This window comes from Marmota flaviventris, chromosome 18, assembly GCF_047511675.1.
Source record: "Marmota flaviventris isolate mMarFla1 chromosome 18, mMarFla1.hap1, whole genome shotgun sequence".
In the NCBI taxonomy this organism is placed as follows: Eukaryota; Metazoa; Chordata; class Mammalia; order Rodentia; family Sciuridae; genus Marmota; species Marmota flaviventris.
Genome location: NC_092515.1, coordinates 2,640,319 through 2,659,530, shown reverse-complemented (window position 1 = coordinate 2,659,530; position 19,212 = coordinate 2,640,319). Strand labels below are relative to the sequence as shown.

The following is a 19,212-nucleotide window of genomic DNA, read 5'->3' as shown; positions in this document are numbered from 1 at the left end:
ATCTGAAGACATGCCTTCTACTTCCTGAGCTGGGACAATGCCCAAATCACTACAAAATGTAGTGACCAATCAGAGCCTTTGCCTCAGGATGGAAGGTGCAGGTCACTCAGAGTGCCCCCCCCCACAGGACACGTGGCATCACCCAAGGAACTATGTAATGCACCAGGAACTGACCCTGAAGGAATGGAGACCTACGAACTATCTGGAAGAACATCAAAATAATAATCTTAATGATATTCAGTGGGTCACAAGAGAATTTAACAGAAAACTAGTCAAATTCAAATATGCAAAAATTAGAAAGTCCAACAGAGAAAATAAACCCAATAAGGGAAGCAAAGAGACAGTCTGGAGTTAAAAACCACAGGGACTGAAGTGAAAATTCTAGAGGGATCTTCACCAGCAGACTTCACAGAGTAGAAGACAGAGCCAGTGACCTGAAGACAAGACGTTGGAAATGACCCAGAGGATAGAAAGAAAAAGATACAAAAGAATGAGATAAATCTATGGGACACCATCAAGTGGGACGCTGTACGGTCAACAGGAGTCTTAGCAGGGCTGAGAAAAGAGAGTAGCAGAGAGCTATTTAAATACATGATGAAGACAAATCCCCAAATCCAGAGAGAGATGAACATCCAGATCTGCAAGTGGAAAGAGCCCGACATGGAAGAAACACTCAGAGATGTTCACCAAGAGGCCATCTGACCAAATCCTCAAAGTCAGAGACAACTTTAAAGCAGCAACTCATCCCATCCACAATCAGCAGATGTTATGCAGGAATCTTGCAGGGAGGAAAGATTGGGAGGCTCTATTCAAAGTGCTGGAGAAAAGGAAACCTAACAAGACCTCCCTCACCAGTGAGACTTTCCTCCACGTGCTCAACCAGGTCCTGGAGCCACATGTGGGCCAAGCCCAGGTGCTGGGTGTCCAGCGTGGAGGCCACCCTGGGACACGGGAGCTGACACAGAGGGAGGCTGGGAAGTGTCCACGCAGCTCCCTGGTGCAGGTGGAGGACGTGGTCAGACCCTGCAGAGTGTCCAGGTCCAGAGTGCACAGTCCATGGTGGCCTCTGGGTCCCTGGGGCTCACATGGGCTGAGTCCTGTGGGCATCTCCCCTGGGCCCTGGGGTCAGGCTCTCTGGAGGAGGCTCTCTTCTCTCTGTGACCTGAGCCAGCTGTGCCAAGCTTCTCCCAGAAGCACCCCCAGGGCCACCAAGACCAGCCCAGCCAGGCCCAGGGGACACAGTTCAGCTCCATGGAGTTCTGGGGGGTGGAGCCTGGAAGCAGAAGGACACGGCTGACTGTCGAGGGCACTAGCCCATGCAGAGTCCCAGGTGACCTACTGTGGGGGAGCTCCCTCCTGTGGGTGGGGGCTGATGTCACCTGGGACTCCTAGGAGTCAGAGGCTGGTGAAGGGCTGGGCAGCCTCTCCCCTAGGCTGACCTTGGCCTCCTGAGTCCTTCTCCTGACTGTCCATCATTGGGGTCACCCTGCCCCACCTCCCCTGCTCCCTGTGTCCCCCCCCAGGTCTCCCGGTGAACAGGAGGGCCCTGGGGACAGGTGACTGGAGCACACACAGCTGCCTTTGATCAAACTCAGCTCCATGTCTAAGGCCAAGGCCACCCTGGAGAAAACAGGGGACGAGCAGCCTCTGCCACATGAGGATGAGAGGAGAGCTCAGGGCCTGGTGGTGCCCACAGCCCACTGTGACAACCAGCCAGGGGAGGGCAGAGGTGTGACCCTGGGCTGCACCAGGGCTGTCTCTGCTCTGCCAGTTCATCCAGCCCGACGTCTGCTGGACCTTTGAGTGTCCCCATCCCTCCTCTCAGTCCAAACCCCAGCATCTGAGGCCTTGGGAAAGGGGTCAGGGTAGGTGACCCCTGTGTGTGCGTCCCTAGGGCAGGATGGATGGACTCTGCTTGCCCTTCACTGGGTGACCCTCCTCCCCCAACACCCAGGGTCACCTGGGGACACAGTGCTGAGCTACAGTGAGCAGGACCCAGAGTGCATGGGGCTGGGATCCCAGGTGCATCCCCAGCCCAGTGCACCCTGGAGCTGACCCCCTGAGCTGGTGATTGACAGAGCTCTGGGTCTGCAGGTCCTAATGGAGTATCAGTGCACAGGACCGTGACACGTCACCCCACAGACACTGGGGAAGCCCTGACAGGACCAGGGTCCCCACAGCATGGGGACACGGAGGCGATGACCGAGGGTCCACACAGGGTCTCCTCCTCCTGGAAGGTACCAGGCAAACAGCAGAGGGGGCAGGTGGGACTGATCCACCCAGACAGCTGGACCAACAGGACACACAGTGGGGGACACTCCACCCCGTCACATGGACAGGGAGGCAGAGGTGACCATGATGGTCTGGGGACAGGATGGGGTGGGCGTCAGCATGACCACTCCACACCTTGTCACCTGCCAGGAGCCACTTCCATGCCCTGGGGCCACATCCTGAGAGGTGCAGGGTATGTCATGGCTCCTTCCCGCCAGGTGCCTGCCGCACCTGTGGAGATCATGGTGGTCTCTACAGAGCTGACCTGCTTTACACCAGTACCTGTGTGCCTGCCTGGAGCACAGGTAGAGAGTCACACACCTGAGGTCTCTGGGGCTCCTGTGGACCGTCCCTCACCTCCCACAGTGTCCTCTAACTTCTGCCTGGGCCCTCTCCTGTACCCTGGATTATGGGTGACCTTTGCAGACCCCCAGGGTGGGCAAGGAGACCTGGGGACCCAGGTGGCACCTGAGTTGATCCTGCTGTGCACCCACCAGCACTCACCAGCATGTCCTGGTCATGGGCAGACAGACAAGGGGAGCCTCATCCAGGACACAGTGCCAGGAGGTCTGGGCACTGACCTCACCTAGGTGGTCACTGTGTCACCAGTAAGTACCCAGGTTACTTGGGACCTGTCAGAGCCTCAGGATAAACTAGTGAGTGCCCCCAGAACTGACTGGGGCCCCACCCCTGGACACTGTGCATGTGGCCCACCCCTGGACACTGTGCATCTGGCCCCCAGGATGTCTGGGTTACAGAGAATTCACAGAGAAGGGAGACAAGACTTGGCTTTAAATGGAGAATGTCCCCTGTCCCTCTCTGGGATGGGGTGACCCTCCTGGACCCTAACAACAGACTGAGCACACAGGACATGGACCATCACCTCCCAAAGCTTCCCCAGTGCCCCTTCCAGTCATGATCAGTGCCATCCCTGGGCCAGGTGACCTGCCCAGTGGGAGGGGACTACACCAGATGTCACCCTCAGCCACTCAGGCTCTGGCCCCGTGGGAAGGACAGTGAACCCTCCATCTGAGTGAAGAGACACTGTTCTGGAAGGGGTCTCCCCCAGCCATCTCTGGGGACCCCTCCCCACCCAGCAGCAGGGCCATCTCCATGCCCACCCCATTCTGGACCTGTGTCCAGGTCACACAACGTGTCCCATGAGACCAGGGCTCCAGGGACCTCAGGGCATGAGGGCTGAGGGGACACTGTGCAGAGGGAGGGGCCTGGGGTCAGGTGGGGGCAGGAGGATGTGGACAGGATGGCAGCTGGGACAGGGTCCAGGAGCTGGGGACCAACCTGATGGCTGAGCTGGGACTGGGGTGGGGACCTGGGTGACGTCCTCCCTGCTCAGCACCAGCCTCAAGTCCTCACTTCTCTGCGGACCTCCTGGAGGGGCCCCTTGGGCTCTCTGGGGCTTCAGAATCAGGGAGACACTTCCTTGCAAGACTTGGGGGCAGATGTGAGAGCATTTATGGGGACAGGTGCCCGGACTCTGGGTGGTTGGATGTGGGTGGACATTAGGGGGAGCCAAGGACAGCTCTCTGTCGTCTGGCCCGGAACCCAGGACGTTCACTGAGGAAATGTGGGGCTGGGACCTGAGGCCAGTGTGTGGGGCGACGCCTGGCCAGAGGGCGGGCCCTGAGCGGGAGGCGGCTGCTGCCTGGCAGGGAGAAGCCTGAGGCGGTGTTCATGTGGTGTAGGCTGGGGCTGGGCTCCTCCCAGGGTGGACACCACTGCCCTCCAGAGTGGCCTGGGTGGACGGTGAGGACCTGTGGGCATGACTCACCCTCCTGCGTGTGGCTCCTCTGTCCCAGGCAGAGCACTGGAAAAAGACCCCGTGAGAAAGTCACCCACAGTGCAGGGTCCTCGAGGGGCATCAAGGGTCAGCTTGACCAGGGAAGGACTCAGCTGCCTGGATCCCACCACCCGACCCACACTGCTCTCTGCTGGTGGTTTCCTTGCTCAGTAGCAGGTCCAGACAGGCTCTGGGCCTTTTCTAACTTCCCCCACGTGACCACGGCAGGTCGTGGGTTCCGGAAGGTGTTCCCAGTGAGTATTTCACAGCTAGACTGCACACGTGTCCAGGTTAGCCCACGTGGCCACTGTCCGCAGGACGGGTACACAGACCGACAGCACTCAGCTGGCAGAAGCAGGCAGACCCACACAGCGCCTGATACACAGCGAGGTTCCTGACTGACGGACATGACGACGGCTGGAGAGTGGGTGGTGGATGGACTGACGGGTGGGTGACGGATAGATGGACAGACGGATGGGGGCAAGTGGACTTGGGATGAAACCTAGAAGCCCACACGGGGTCACCGGGGGCTGGAAACCTCCTGTCAGGGATTCTGGTCCTGACGGGCTCCTGGTTCCCCTAAGACACTGTCACACTAACTGCTAGGACCCCTCGTGGGAAGGAGGTGACCAGCTCCTGACGACCTAGCATCATCTCATTTGTAGGCGCCCGCGCAGGGCTGTTTGTACACGGCGAGGACATTCGCTCCGATTCCACCCTGTCCCCCAGGGCAGTGACCCTGGTCAGCTCTGGGCCCTGGTCCCGCCTGCCCCTGCTCTCTTGCTGGGGCCCTGGACCTGAGCCCTGCTCTGCCACCTGGCCCCCAGGCAGGCTCCATCCCTGGGGAGCACTAAGGGATGTGTGGGACAGGGCAGGTGGTGGCACGTTGGCCTCCTGATGCCCAGCTGGCCCCTTCTGATCTGACGGCTCCCAGGCCAACAGAGGCCCGTGCACCCAGACCACTGGGCAGGCCTTGATGGGTGGTTCTGGGACTGGTGGACTGTAGCCCCTGGTGGTTCTGGGTGTGGCTGGATTCTTGTCTGGGACTCTGATGGGCTTCCTGGGGCCCATGTAGGCCCAAGGGCTCCGAGGCTCAGGAAGGGGGTCTAGAGCCCCGCCCCTGACCTCTGTGGCTCGCCCCCCCTCCCCCTCTCTGTTCCTGGAAGCCAGCACCTCCCCCAGGACCCAGGACGTGGCTCTCTGCAGTCCTTGGCTCCCAGTGCTGCTGTCCAGCCCCAGGGAGCTGCTGCGTGTCAGGGACACCTCTTCTCTTCACCTTCTCAGCCGGGTCCTGTGCCACCCGCTGGGGAAGCCTCCGTTGGGCTCTGAGTCTCTGGTGGCCTCCTCTGGCAGCCCAGGCGCCTGCTCACCCTGGGGACGCAGCCAGGAGCCAGCTCTGTCCCAGGGCGCCTAAGGACACCATGGCCTCCTGGGTAAGGGACCAGCCCCCTGAAGAGGAGACGGACAAGGAGACCGTGGTATGGAGGGAAGGAAATGAGCCTGAGGGAATGGCTGGGGGAGCCTGGGCTCCAGGCAGAGCTGGGGGTGGGGAGGTGCCCGTAGTGTTCTGGGGGTGGCAAGATGGGGTCTGATGGAGAAGGAGGGGGTGCCCAATCTCAGCCGGGTGGCTCCTGAGTCCGGGTGGGCTCAGCCTCTGCAGGGCTGAGACCTGTGACTCCCCCCAGACTCTGACCTCAAGCCCAGGGGGAGGCCACCCAGGGCCCGTGTTTCTTCAAGGAGAAATGCCCTGAGCTCTTGGGGTCGTTGATGACTCAAGGCCAAGTGCTGTGTGACTCTTGGTCAGACCCTCCCTCAGAGAGGCCCAGACTTCAGGTCACCCCTTCATAAAATGCTCCCGTTGACCAACCCTGCTCCTGCGTCCCTGGGCTCCCTTCCGCCTTGACCTGGCTCTGGGCTTGTCTTGTCCTCCATGGTGTCAGTGTGACCCTCCACCTGCTCACCCTGGGGTCTGATGGGTCCCCACCACCAGCTGGTGCCTGGGCACCTGGCTGCCCTCAGCAAGAATCCTGCCCCCTTGGCTCAGGGAGCCCCTCTCGACACCTCCTCTGGTATTTGTCCACCCGCTGACCCCCCTCCCCCGTCCCCGATGCACGCACTCTGCCCCAGCTGCACTCAGAGTTCAGCTGGGTTTTGTTTCACTGCAAGATCCCACCACGGTGGTCCCCACACCTGTCACAATGGTCCCCTAAGGTAAGGCCTTCCTTGCTGTGCGTGGACAAGTGCCAGTGGATCTTGTTCCTTAACACTGCCCTCTGGCCCAGGGCTCTAAGGAAGGACTCAGCCTGGGCTCTGCCCTGGACAGAACCGGGAAGCGCCTGCTCATGGTGTAGGGCATCCCCAGGGGCTGCCCGTGTCTGGGCTAAGCCGTGGGGTCCACTCTGCTCATAAGAGCCCTTCTCTTCCTGTGTGAAGACAGCCCCCTCGATTCCCAAAGAAACTGGGAGAAAAGGCCCCTGTGGAAACTCACTCACTACACACTAAAAGCAGACGCAGCAGGTACGCAGCACTGCGGCCCACGACCCGCCAATCATGCCTACTACTGCCCCTGGGAAGGCTGGCCAGCAGGGAGGGTGCGTTTCTATTAGATGCCACCCCTGTGAGAGGGGCGTGTGCTCAGCCCAATGTGCTACAGACCCACCACGGTCCAAAAAGTGTGAGGGTGGACGGTGCCTTTGATGGAGTAGGTGAACAATCACTGTATGCATAGAGATACGCACGGAAACTGGGACGAATGAAGACGTCCCTCGGGCAAGTGGCCCAGCACTTTCCATGCACTGGACTTCGCTCTATTTTGTTGAAGCATCATTAAAAACACAAGAAGGGACACTTCACTCCTCAGGAAACTAAAACAGGGGAAGTGCTACTTCATGGGAGTGCAGGGGCCATCACAGATATGTGTGCACGGGTGTGCATGTGTGTGTTGTGTGTGCATGTGTGTGTTGTGTGTGTGCATATTGTGTGTTGTGCATGTGTGTGTTGTGTGTATGCATGTGTGTGTTGTGTGTGTGCATGTGTTGTGCATGTGTGTGTTGTGTGTATGCATGTGTGTGTTGTGTGTGTGCATGTGTTGTGCATGTGTGTGTATTGTGTGTGTGCATGTGTGTGTTGTGTGTATGCATGTGTGTGTTGTGTGTGTGCATGTGCTGTGCATGTGTGTGTATTGTGTGTGTGCATGTGTGTGTTGTGTGTATGCATGTGTGTGTTGTGTGTGTGCATGTGTTGTGCATGTGTGTGTATTGTGTGTGTGCATGTGTGTGTTGTGTGTATGCATGTGTGTGTTGTGTGTGTGCATGTGCTGTGCATGTGTGTGTATTGTGTGTGTGCATGTGTGTGTTGTGTGTATGCATGTGTTGTGCATGTGTGTGCATGTGTTGTGCATGTGTGTGTTGTGTGTATGCATGTGTGTGTTGTGTGTGTGCATGTGTTGTGCATGTGTGTGTTGTGTGTATGCATGTGTGTGTTGTGTGTGTGCATGTGTTGTGCATGTGTGTGTATTGTGTGTGTGCATGTGTGTGTTGTGTGTATGCATGTGTGTGTTGTGTGTGTGCATGTGCTGTGCATGTGTGTGTATTGTGTGTGTGCATGTGTGTGTTGTGTGTATGCATGTGTGTGTTGTGTGTGTGCATGTGTTGTGCATGTGTGTGTATTGTGTGTGTGCATGTGTGTGTTGTGTGTATGCATGTGTGTGTTGTGTGTGTGCATGTGCTGTGCATGTGTGTGTATTGTGTGTGTGCATGTGTGTGTTGTGTGTATGCATGTGTGTGTTGTGTGTGTGCATGTGCTGTGCATGTGTGTGTATTGTGTGTGTGCATGTGTGTGTTGTGTGTATGCATGTGTGTGTTGTGTGTGTGCATGTGCTGTGCATGTGTGTGTATTGTGTGTGTGCATGTGTGTGTTGTGTGTATGCATGTGTGTGTTGTGTGTGTGCATGTGTTGTGCATGTGTGTGTATTGTGTGTGTGCATGTGTGTGTTGTGTGTATGCATGTGTGTGTTGTGTGTGTGCATGTGCTGTGCATGTGTGTGTATTGTGTGTGTGCATGTGTGTGTTGTGTGTATGCATGTGTGTGTTGTGTGTGTGCGCGTGTGTTGTGTGTGTTCCAAGGTCGTGATGCAACTTGGCTCAGCAGGAGAAATACAACGTCTCTGGTCCGTCTCATAAGCTGCCTCCTCCATCACTGCCCTCTCGGCTCCCCCCAGGTTAAAACGTCATGATAGCCACCCTCTCGAGGTCTAGTCCATCTCTGGCCCCCCCTCCCCATCTCCTTCCTGGGTGGTGTCCTGCTGGAGGGAGCAGGTGACCCAGGTGGTGTTGGGTCCTCCCGCTGGTCCTCTGGTCAGACTGACTGAGGTCTCACTTGCTTGCCAGGTGGAGGGGGCCACCTAAGTCTGTGGGTAAAGATTGGGGCTCCCTCCCCTCCCTGCTCCCTTGAACCTGGCGACACTTCTTGTGAACTAAGCGTCCACTTTGTCCAAGGGTCCTGGACCTCCGTGAGCATCTGCTCCTGCCCCAACTGGTCAGGTGCCATCTCTCTTTGATGGGCCAGCAGGGGATCCCTGGCTTGGGTCCCCAGACAGGGTTCTCAGAACTGGGAGGGGGGTCCCTAGTCAAGGGGGTCCTTCCCTCCCCTGGCCACTCCGCTGGCCTGACCCTGGGTGTGCTAGCTAGTGCTGCCTCCTGCAGCGGCGGCCTGGAGCCTGGAGATTGCTCTCTTGCCTCTCGCCCCTGGACTGTGTCCTGCAGGTCCGGGGGTCAGGGAGGAAGGCCAGTCCTGTCCCTGCTGTTCTGTCCTCTCCCTGGCCCTCCTCCTCCCACTGCCCCTCAGGAAAGAAAATATGGTGTCATGTTTAGCTCCTGTCCCGCCTTCCAGAGGCCACAGTGCCACTCTGGGGGTCGCAGGGCCTGGTGTGCACCTGTGCCCAGGGAGTGGCGGAAAATAGAAGGACCCCCCCCCTCCGCCCCGCAATGCCAGGGTCCATCCTCTGCTAAGAGCCTCCAGCCACCTGTCCAGCTCTGCGCCAGCAGGATTCTTGGAGAAACCCCGGGATGAAGCTGAAGAATACCCGGGACAGACACGGAGAGGAGTTGGACCCGTCTAACAGAAAGTCGCTCTCGCTGTCGCAGCAGGGAACCAGATACGGGGCAGGGGCAGCAGGCAGATCCCCGCAGAAAGCCAACCGCAGGGAGCGGAAAATGAAAGAGCAGACCAAGGAGGGTCATCGGAGGTGGACACCAGGCTCTGAGCCGGACAAGGACCCCGTCGGCCCAGCGACGCACCAAGACTGCCCGTGCGCAGTCCCTAGGTCCCAGCAAAGCAGAGAATGCGGCGCTGTGGACGGTGGGACAAGGGAATGCCCTGATGTTGGCGTCGAACCCAGATGGCCATCAGCCCTGGAAGAGCCAGCTGAATTTTGTTCTCTTTTTAAATATTCTCTTTTCTGTACGAGCACGCGCGGACACACACACACACACACACACACACACACACACACACGGTTTAAATCTCGCCCTATAACAGGTTTGCAGGATCCTGTTATTGTATTCTTTTCTTTGACGATTGTATAAATGTCTGATATCCCGTGAAGGGCTCATAATTTTAAGACATGCACACACACACAAAAAGTTCTCCGTTCCTTTGGGATTCTTGATTTTTATTTATTTGTTTGTTGATTGATTGATTGATTTTTGAGACAGACACACATATTAATCAAGATGAGGCACTCCCGCCCCCTAGTGGTCCACGGGGTAATTGTTCTATTTTAATCTAAAACGGGAGCACCTCACCCCGTGAGTGGTCCCATCCCACAGGTACTCAGGGTTTTCCTGGGGTGTGAGAGTGCATGTGTGCAATGTGCCTGTGCGTGCACGGAAGCGTGGGCCGTGTGTGTGAAGGCATGTGTTAGGGGTGCCTGTGTGCCTGGATGTGCATGAGTGTGGTGGGGGTGGGTGGGGCAGCCTTTGCCCTCTGCACCTCCCTTTAGACCCCCTCCCTTCTCCACCCCGACCCTCATGCTCCATCAGGAAACATGACCGGCTTCCAGTCGTCAGATGAGCAAGTCCCGGGATCTAACGTGCAGCGTGCAGGTGCAGCTGTGCTGAGGGTTTGATTCTGGAAATCTACAGGGCGCATGCCTGGGTCAGGTCCTCATGGCGCACACCCCGAATATATGCAGCCTTGCTCAATTCGATATGTTCTGCAGAAAACAGGAAGCACTGACAGCCCTCGTAGCCCTCACTCTGCTCTGAACAGCTGAGATTGCAGACACTGGGTCCACATGAACCTCTCTGGCCTGACCACCGGGGCTGGGATGTTCTGTTTTAAAGATGTCCATTGATGTACCAAGTGAGGTCTGGCCCAGAGATCCAGCTCAGCTCTCGGCAGCCTGAGTGCAGCCCAGTCTCAGTCAGGGTCAGCACTGGAACCCAGAGAGGCTGTTAGGGACCACTGAGCATCATCAGTATGCCGTCTCTGAAGTAGGTGGGGATCCCAGGAGTGGCCTTTGCTGGTTCTCTGGAAGCAGCCCTAGGATGAGACGTCGGTTTCTGGTCTCTGGAAACAGCCAGGGACTGAGGTTGGGTCTCTGGAAGTAGCTGTGACACAGCCTCTCTGACAGCTGGTCAGCTGTGGCAGGGGCCACCTGGTGGATGAATCTCCCAGATGCTGCTCAGAGACCTCCAGGCCCCAGCTGCTGTCCCCAGCAGAGCTGACTGGCTGACTTTGAGTCCAAGAGAAGTCCTCCCAATGGCTGCTTCAGGCTTTTGGAAGAGTGGCTTGGAGTGTCCTCAGGCCCAGGAGTCAGTGTCTGGCAACGGTCGCATATGTGCTGGGCTCTGGGGTCAGTGGGGACCCAGCTCGGGCTGCCCTCTCTGTGAGGGCTCCATGGTCCAGCTGAGCATATGTCACCTCCTGGGGATCTCTTGCAGCAGGGGCCTGAGGGAGAGGGACCCTGGATGAGGGTGGGGGCTGTGGGGTGGGGGACTATGGCAGCCACCTCCCAGGGCCCCACCTCCTGGATCACATCATCTTGCAGTCCCTGCACACAGGGTACCAGGGCTGATCTGTGGGACCACCAGAAGTGGCAGAAGTGGTGGCAGGTCACTCCAGTGAGGCCACAGAAGACAGTGTGCCCTCTGCCCATCCCAGTCCTGGTTTCCCTCTGGGTAAGCCATCTGCTGTGGGGTGTGCCACCTTGGATGTGGGGTACACCACCTTGGACGTGAGTCCTCCTGCCCAGGCAGGCCTGCAGATTCCTGCAACCTAGTGGACACCTCTACTGCAGCGTCATGAGAGACCTGAGCCAGAACCAGCCAGTTCAGCTGCTCCCAACGTCCTGACCCAAGAAATGGGGACGTGTTGCTGGGCTGCTAATCTGGGGACTTCCTTATGCAGCGGGAGATGACCCAGGCAGACTTACAGAGTTGCTGGTCTCCCTGTCCTTCTCAGGGAGTCTATCAGCCGTGGCCAAGTCTGGAGGGAAGAAGACACGTGGTCAGTTCTCTGGGGTGGACAGAAGGTCAGCTTGATCAGATCTCATTCCGTACCCACCTGGAACCTCCCAGAAAGGCCCTAAACCTGCTCCTCCCCTGCTGCCTCCTGACCCCTTGAGCCCCCACTTCCCTCTCCAGGCCTGTCCCCCCTCTCAGGCCTTTACCTGGTGACCTCTCCAGGCTGTCCACAGCCAGGCCCAGCCTGTGGGAAGGAACAAGTCAGCACTAGGGCAGCCAGAGGCTGAGGACTGGGCGGGGGCCGGGGTCATTCCCAGGGGCCTCACCTCTCCTGTGGCTTCTGCAACTGGCCCTTGCCACCGGGAGGCCCTGAGGACAGTCAGGGTCTGAGTTTAGGAGGGAGGCCTTGTCCCCAGCACCGACAGCCCGCCCAGCCGCCCGCCGGCCCTTCCCGGGAAGTCCTACCCTGCTTCCTCTGACGCTGGCGATGGAGGCAGAAGAGGAGCAGGAGGAGGAGACACAGGAGCAAGGCCAGGGGGACCCCGATGAGAAGGTAGAGGTGCTCCTTGGTCAGGAGTAGAGCAGGGGAGGCTGGGGGTGGGACGGGTGTGAGCACCCCGCACAGCCCCCGGTGCTGCTGCTGGGCGTGGACGTGAGACCTCCTGGGCACAGCTCTGCTGCCACGGGGAGTCACTCTCATCTGACCCAGGGGGGCCCAGGGGACGCTCTCTGTGCACAGGGACAAACTGGCCACTGGCAGAGCTGGAATCTGACCACCACCAAAGCCTGTCTTTCCCCTTCCCCAGGGCACACCCAGGCTCATGCGGGATGTCACAGCACTCTCCAGGGTTGTTACTGTCCTCTGAAGCCACCTGTGCCGCTCCTGAGGAGGAGGGGTCTAGAGGAGGGGGGTCAGAGGCCAGAGCTGGGCCCAGCCAGCAGAGTCCTCCCCACCCACTCTGCCGCCTGCAGGACCCTGGGCCTCTCCCTCCAGACTAGCCCTGCCCAGAGGGGCTTCCCCACATCTGTGCTGCCCAATGCAGTGGGCACCAGCGGCTGTGGACGCTCAGATTGAACCAGAGGTAGAGGAAGGAGAGGTCGGTCCTCCCTGCATTGGCCGCACTTCCAGGGCTCAGGAAGTGGAGACGTGGTGGGGAAGGGTCTGCAGGCTGCTGCTCCCCCAGAAGGTCCTGCCACAGCACACAGGGGAGGCTGGACAATCTGAGCCCCGGGGAGTGGGCGCAGCTTCACCCCCACCACACAGCACCTGGCAGAGCCGGGAGACACCTGGGAGGGTTTGCAGGCCCCAGGACTTCATCCCTGTCACCTGGCACGGGCTGTGCCTCCTCCCCAGGGCACCTTCCCCGGGGACCTTCCCTAACCCTTCAGCCACAGCCACCAAGAACTTACCCTTCTCTCAGGTCAGGGTTTGGAAGGTGGGTCCTGGTGGCTCCAGGTAGGGTCTAGCTGGGGACCCTGGGCCTGGGGTGTGGCCCCGGGACTGGTTCTGCCCCAGCCCCTTCAGAGCCTTGTGCCTTTGACAGAGGGACTTAGCTCTCTGGTCTCAGCAATGGGGGAGGCGCCGCAGGGTCGGGCTGCCCCGGCCTCACAGGTTGCTGGGGCATTAGATGCTTCAGCAGAGCCTGGCCTAGAGTCCCGCGTATCAGGGACATCCCGGTGCCTGAGGATGTGCCCCTCACTCTGGCCTTCCCAGAGCTCCACTCCAAAGCCAGGGCTAGGGCTGGGCCCTAGGCTCCACCCAGCTCAGAGGCCTAGTGCCCCTCCCACTGTGAGTCACCGCAGAGGAGCAGGCTCTGTGAGGGGACCTGTGGGCTACGGGCTTCTGCAAAGGGGGCGGGTTAGATCAAGGAGCTTATGGGGGGCCCTTTAGAGCCTATCCCACCAGCCTGCCCACTTCACCCTGAGCATTCAAGTAGAGGACACAACTGGCCATCGCTCAGCCCCAGACAATGTCCTGAGACTCCTGAGGAGCAGATCAGGGGCCAGGAAGGACAGGAGAGCCCTGTCATAACCCACGCTGCTGGGGCAGGTCTCTCTCGGCCTCTCCCACCACCTGCCCCTGCTGGACCTCACAGAATCAGCACCGGGCAGCTCTTCGGAGCCTGAGGAGACACTGAGGCAGGCCAACACTGCACTGGACCTGACTCCAGGACGTCTTAGGGCCAAGCACACACAGGACATGGACCACCTCATCCCAAAGCTTCCCCACTGCACCATCCAGCCTGGTCAGGGCCATCCCTGGCCCAGGTGACCTGCCCAGTAGCAGGGGATCACATCACAGGGGCACCCACAGCCACCCAGGCTCTGGCCCCGTGGGAAGGACAGTGAACACACCATTTAAGTGAAGAGACACTGTTCTGGAAGGGGTCCGCCCCCCCAACCACCTCTGGGGATCCCTCCAATGTCCCCTTCCCATGTCTCCCTCTACTTGTCCTCTCCCTGTGTCCCCTCCCTATATCCCTTTACTGTGTCCCCTCCCAGCAGCAGGGCCAGCAAATGCCCACCTCATGCTGGAGCTGTGTACAGGTCACACAAAGTGGCCCATGAGACCAGGGCTCCAGGGACCTCAGGGCATGAGGGCTGAGGGGACACTGTGCAGAGGGAGGGGCCTGGGGTCAGGTGGGGGCAGGAGGCTGTGGACAGGATGGCAGCTGGGACAGGGTCCAGGACCTGGGGACCAACCTGATGGCTGAGCTGGGACTGGGGTGGGGACCTGGGTGACGTCCTCCCTGCTCAGCACCAGCCTCAAGTCTTCACTGAGCTCAGACCACGTGGACTTTTGGTAGAGGCAGTGATAACGCCCAGCAGTGTCCTCACTCATGGAGGGGAACAGGAACCTGGCCTCTCGCTCAGAAGGTGAACTGTTCTCCTTATCCCAGAACTGGGATCTTCCCTCCTTCTCCAGGCGAAAGTCCTGAACCCCAGCAGGGCCCCGGCACACGATGGTCACGGGCCTCCCCCGGGGGATCACAGAGCCTGGATCAGCAGAGATGGAGGGTCTGGGCAGGGCCCCTGGGAGGAAGCAGACAGCGGCTCAGTGTCCACTGGGAGGAGTGGCTGTGCCACAGATTGAATTCAGGTGCACAGCCCAAGGTTCTTGGGCAGTTTACAGAGCTGTGCAGCTGCGGTCACTCTGTGACTCCACAGTTACCCACCTCCCTGCATCCCTCTCCCTGGCTCACCTCCTGGGTCTCCCTCCCTGTGTCCCTTCCCTGTGTCCTCCTCGTGTCCCCTCCCTGTGTCTCCTCCCCATGTCCCATCACTGTTTCACCCTCCCCATGTCTTTCCCAATGTCCCCTTCTCATGTCCCCCTCCTCTTTTCCCCTCCCTGTGTCCCCTCCCTGTGTCCCCTCCCTCTGTCCCCTCCCTGTGTCCCCTCCCTGTGTCCTTCCTATGTCCCCTCCCCGTGTCCCCTCCCGGTGTCTCCTCCCCATGTCCCATCACTGTTTCACCCTCCCCATGTCCTTTCCCAATGTCCCCTTCCCATGTCCCCCTCTTTTCCCCTCCCTCTGTCCCCTCCCTGTGTCCCTTTGCTCTGTCCTCTCTGGGTCCCCTCCCTGGGTCCCCTCCTGTGCACATCCTTCCTGCTGTTGCACCTGCTCTCCCACCTGGTGAGGAGGACCTGACCCCAGGTGCATCCTGCCTGGCTCGGGGTCCCCAGGGAGCCTGGGCATCCTGGCCCTGCTGTGTCTGTGCCCACCCCTCCCTGCCCTGGGCCAGGTCCAGGGGCCTCTGCTGAGCCTCTGCCTCTGGGTGTCCTCTACACTGTCCCCTCCTTCTCAGTCTGTTTGCACTTGCTGGCTGGTCACCTGCTGCACAGCTGGCCTCCTGCTCAGACCCCTCTGCCCATTGGAATGTCCCACCCTTGGGCCAACCCAGTCCATCTCCTCCCCTCATCTCCCTCACTCCTGGTCCCTGTCTGTCCACTCAGAGCCCCTCTGTGTGCAGACAGCTCAGGAGCAGAAGAGGCACAGACACAGTCTCCTGGGGAGGGAGGACGGGCAGGTGGAGACCCTGTCCAGGTCCTTAGCTGTGACCCTGCACAAGTGTCCCTGGGCACATCAGGGCACAGAGGAGGTGGCGCTGTGCTCCCTGGGACATGGGGCACCTGGCTGAGACCTAGGACAGGTGTCAGGCCCCTGCCCCACCCACAGGGCCCAGGGTGGGAGAAGCCCAGGTGCCTGTCACTCAGGACACTGCAGCCAGAGGTGGAGGGAGTCCAGGGGCCTCTTGGAGGGCAGCCACTGGCCTGTGTGGGGACTGTGGCTGGTAACGGTGTGGGGTGCACAACTGCTGAGGGGCAGGAACGGACGCTCTCCACCAACACGGGTAAGTGGGAGAGGCCAGGCCTGCTGACCCCACCTACCCACGCCCAGGTGGCCCATCAGAGCATCCTGCCACGTCCCCAGACACACAGCCACCATGTCAGGGGAGAGCACGGTGCTCAGCCCAGGAAACCACAGGAGACAGGCACACAGGGACCTGGCTGGGGGCCACACTGGGGTGCCCACGCGTGGGACACTGTTAAGGTCCCCAGGCTCCTGGATCCACATGCCCCTGTCCACAGCTGCCCTGTGAGGAGGACTGGGACCTGCACTCACCCTCCTGTGCGTGGATCTCCTGGCCCAGGCAGAGCCCTGGAAGAGAAGCCCAGTGAGAAGAGCGCCCCGGTTCCCCCAGAGCTGGGCCAGCAGGGCCTGGTGGAGCCTGGGCACTCAGCCTCCCTGCTTCCCAGGCCACCTGCTCCCAGGGTCAGGGTGGCCTTCTTCCTGCTCTGGGGTGGCTGCGAGACCTCCAGGTCCCCTTCCAAGAGGCTCTCTGCTGCCCAGTCCTTCCCAAGGCTGGGCCTGTCCCCAACCCAGGTGTCGGCCTCTAGGACCCAGTGCTCCCTGGTCACACTGAGCCTGGGCAGAGGTGAGGGCAGCCCCGGGGGAGGGCACAGAGTGTGCTGGGTTTGCTGGGCTCAGGCCTGTGCAGGGAAGGGACCTGTTCCTGCCCTGTCACCTCCACCCACCCAGTCCCCACCGTCCAGGACTCACCAAGGGCCAGGAGGACAATGGAGCAGGGGGCCATGGCTCAGGTCCTGCAGCCTCCCTGTCTGGAGCTGGGCCCCACAGAGGACACAGGGGACAGGATGTGCTGGCTGGGCCCCTCGGGGGTGTCTACATCATGCCCCACAGAAAGAGGAAGAGGTCACTGCCTCCTTTCCTCTTCCCACAGTGACAGAGGGAGGCCTCGGCTGCTGGGACATTTCTGACCCTGTGCTCAGATGTGCTGAGTGTCCCCTGACCTGTGGCCTCACTGTAAATCTAGGGGACAAGGCAGAACACAGGCCCTGCTACAGACTGACTGGGTCCCACCAGCTCCACAAAGAGCCACTGTCTGTCCTGGGAAAGACGTTAGACCCCTAAAGCTGGATGTCCTCATGCTCAGTGTGGGAACCGCACTCCTGCTGAGCCTCTAAGGGAGCATTTGCCAAAGTCCAAACAGGACATTAACACCTTGAGGGTGTCCCAGTGTAGATAAAGACTAGACCAAGGCGGAGCAGGCCAGAGTGGAAGGGACAGTCCCCAAGTGCCTTGAGCACAGCCCTGGTCTCACCTTGAAGGTGTCCTAGTGTAGATAAAGTTTTTTAAAAAGGACGAGTGTTGACAGAGACGTAGGAGAATCGGGTCACACTTTGGTATGACTGAAAAATGTGAAACTGCCATGGGAACTATGGAAATTCCTCATAAAAATTAAAGCTAGCACTGCCATGTGACCCAGCAATCCTGCCGAAGGACATGAGATGGGCCGGTGGAGGAGACGTCTGCAGTGCCGAGTCGCTGGCACGTACCACCACACCCGGGTCCCCACCTCATATCCTAAAGCAAATTCCTTACCTGGGAATAGTTTTAGATTTGCAAAGAAGCAGAGAGTCCCCGCATGCCCCTCATCCAGTCCCCGCTAAGTTCCCATCTCGTAGAACCACACTGCGTCCGTCCATCAAAACCAAGAAACGCAATTGTTCCAATAACAGGGGCCAGTCACTTCCCCATAAACTCTCATAAATACGAACCTGGACACCCCTTTCCTCAGAAGCCACGCAGCCAACATGCGTCAATTGCTAGTTACACCTTCGGTGTCTGAAATTCAGGAGTGAGTGGCTGGGGGTGGTGGCACACGCCTGTGATCCCAGCGACTCAGGAGGCGGAGACAGGCTGATCATGAGTTCAGAGCCAGCCTTGGCAACTTAGTGAGACCCTAAGAAACTTAGCAAGACCCTGTCTCCAAATAAAACACAGACAGGGCTGGGGACATGGCTCCGTGGTTAAGCACAAAAAAAAATCAGGAGTGAACATAAAGGTACAGACGCTGCCCTCAAGGAGTTCCTGATCCAGCGAGGGAGATGGAATCAACAGCCAGTCTCAAGTGATTTAACCCCCGCCGGGGGGTCAGAATTAGGGGGAGTTAGGGGAACACTGGCCAAGGCAATGGGTTAACCCTCAGACCCCAGGGGCTGCCCACGAAGACTTGCTGCTCTCTCCCACGTGGGTTTTCCTGGGTGGAATCTGAATCTCTCCTCCAGGGAACACCAGTGTCTCTTGTGGGTGGGTCTCAGCATCGTCCTGGATGAAGATGACCTCAGCTTCCAGCCAGAAAGAGAAGAAGAGTGTGGAGGACCTCCGTCCACGTCCACCTGCTGGCCCGAGGGCCCCCGCATCATCCTTGGTAGTAAAGAGTCAGGTGGTCACCCTTGGATGCAAGGGAAACAGGGAAAACCATCCCTGGTGGAAGCCACTTCCTGGGAATTCTACAAGACCACGAAAGGGAAATCACATTTATTTTGGGGGAGAGCAGCAGACCTCTCTGCTTGGTGAAGAGGAATCAGATGTTCGGCAAATGAGCACAGTCCCATGGCCCCCAGCACGGCCCCCCTCCCCGGAGACCCACTCCTGTGCTCAGTGGAATGGCCGCCCGCAGCTGTGGGTGACACGAGAGGGAGGCCCCAGGCGCCCTGCAGAGAGCAGCTCCCGGAAGGCGGCTGCACAGACCACCGGGATGGAGGGAGCAGGGGTGGCCGGCTGTGGCTTCTCCTCCACTTTCCTGAGCTCTGCTTCCTAGGGCCCAGTTGTGCCCGTCTCTGAACATGAGGGGCAGGGCCTGAGGTCAGGTACCCATCCAGCCCCAAATCACCCGCTCTGCTCTGGGCCCCCCTTGGCCAGGGCACGTCCTGAACTGGCTGTGGCTCTGGATGCCACGGGGAACGTGGACATTGTCCTGGAGTCCAGCACCGTCTCTACCCTTGGGCCCCAGATGTTCTCATTCATCTGGGTGGAACTGGGAGGCCCAGCAGGCTGCAGAACTCTTCCGGTGATGGAGACGCTGAGAAGTTATCTGGATAGGAATTCGAATCTGGAGTCTCGTGAGCTCCAAACACTCGGGAGTTTACACCCCAGAGTCACCCCCCAAACCAGCCCTGCCTCACCCAATGCCAGTTTTCCTGGTGGGAGTCAGTTAGAGATCAACCTTCATGGTTTAGAGAACGAATTGCCCACCTGTGCTCAGGTGGTGGGGCCCCAGCAGGTCGAGAAGAGATCTCCAGAGGGGAAATGCTCAGAATGCCACTCAAAATCCGTACTTGATTAAGTCTCTCAGCTCTTGGTTCCAAGCTGG

General features: G+C 59.2%; 1 protein-coding gene across 3 annotated transcripts; it reads right to left on the bottom strand.

Annotated features, from left to right (window-relative positions):
* Positions 1–9,723: 9,723 nt before the first annotated feature.
* On the bottom strand, positions 9,724–16,797 carry Lair1 (leukocyte associated immunoglobulin like receptor 1). Of its 3 annotated transcripts, none has more exons than XM_071604751.1 (8): positions 16,596–16,765; positions 16,158–16,193; positions 14,239–14,568; positions 12,001–12,264; positions 11,862–11,904; positions 11,742–11,779; positions 11,505–11,557; positions 9,724–11,020 (listed from the first exon to the last, which is right to left on the bottom strand). In XM_071604751.1, exons 1-8 carry the CDS (start codon positions 16,627–16,629, stop codon positions 10,886–10,888), a joined length of 933 nt encoding a protein of 310 aa, XP_071460852.1. In that variant the 5' UTR covers positions 16,630–16,765; the 3' UTR covers positions 9,724–10,885. The 3 variants fall into 3 exon arrangements, with proteins under 3 accessions (XP_071460852.1, XP_071460854.1, XP_071460853.1); XM_071604753.1 differs by having other exon boundaries at positions 12,001–12,126; positions 16,596–16,754; XM_071604752.1 differs by having other exon boundaries at positions 10,931–11,020; positions 12,001–12,433; positions 16,596–16,797.
* Between the last annotated feature and the right edge of the window lie 2,415 nt (positions 16,798–19,212).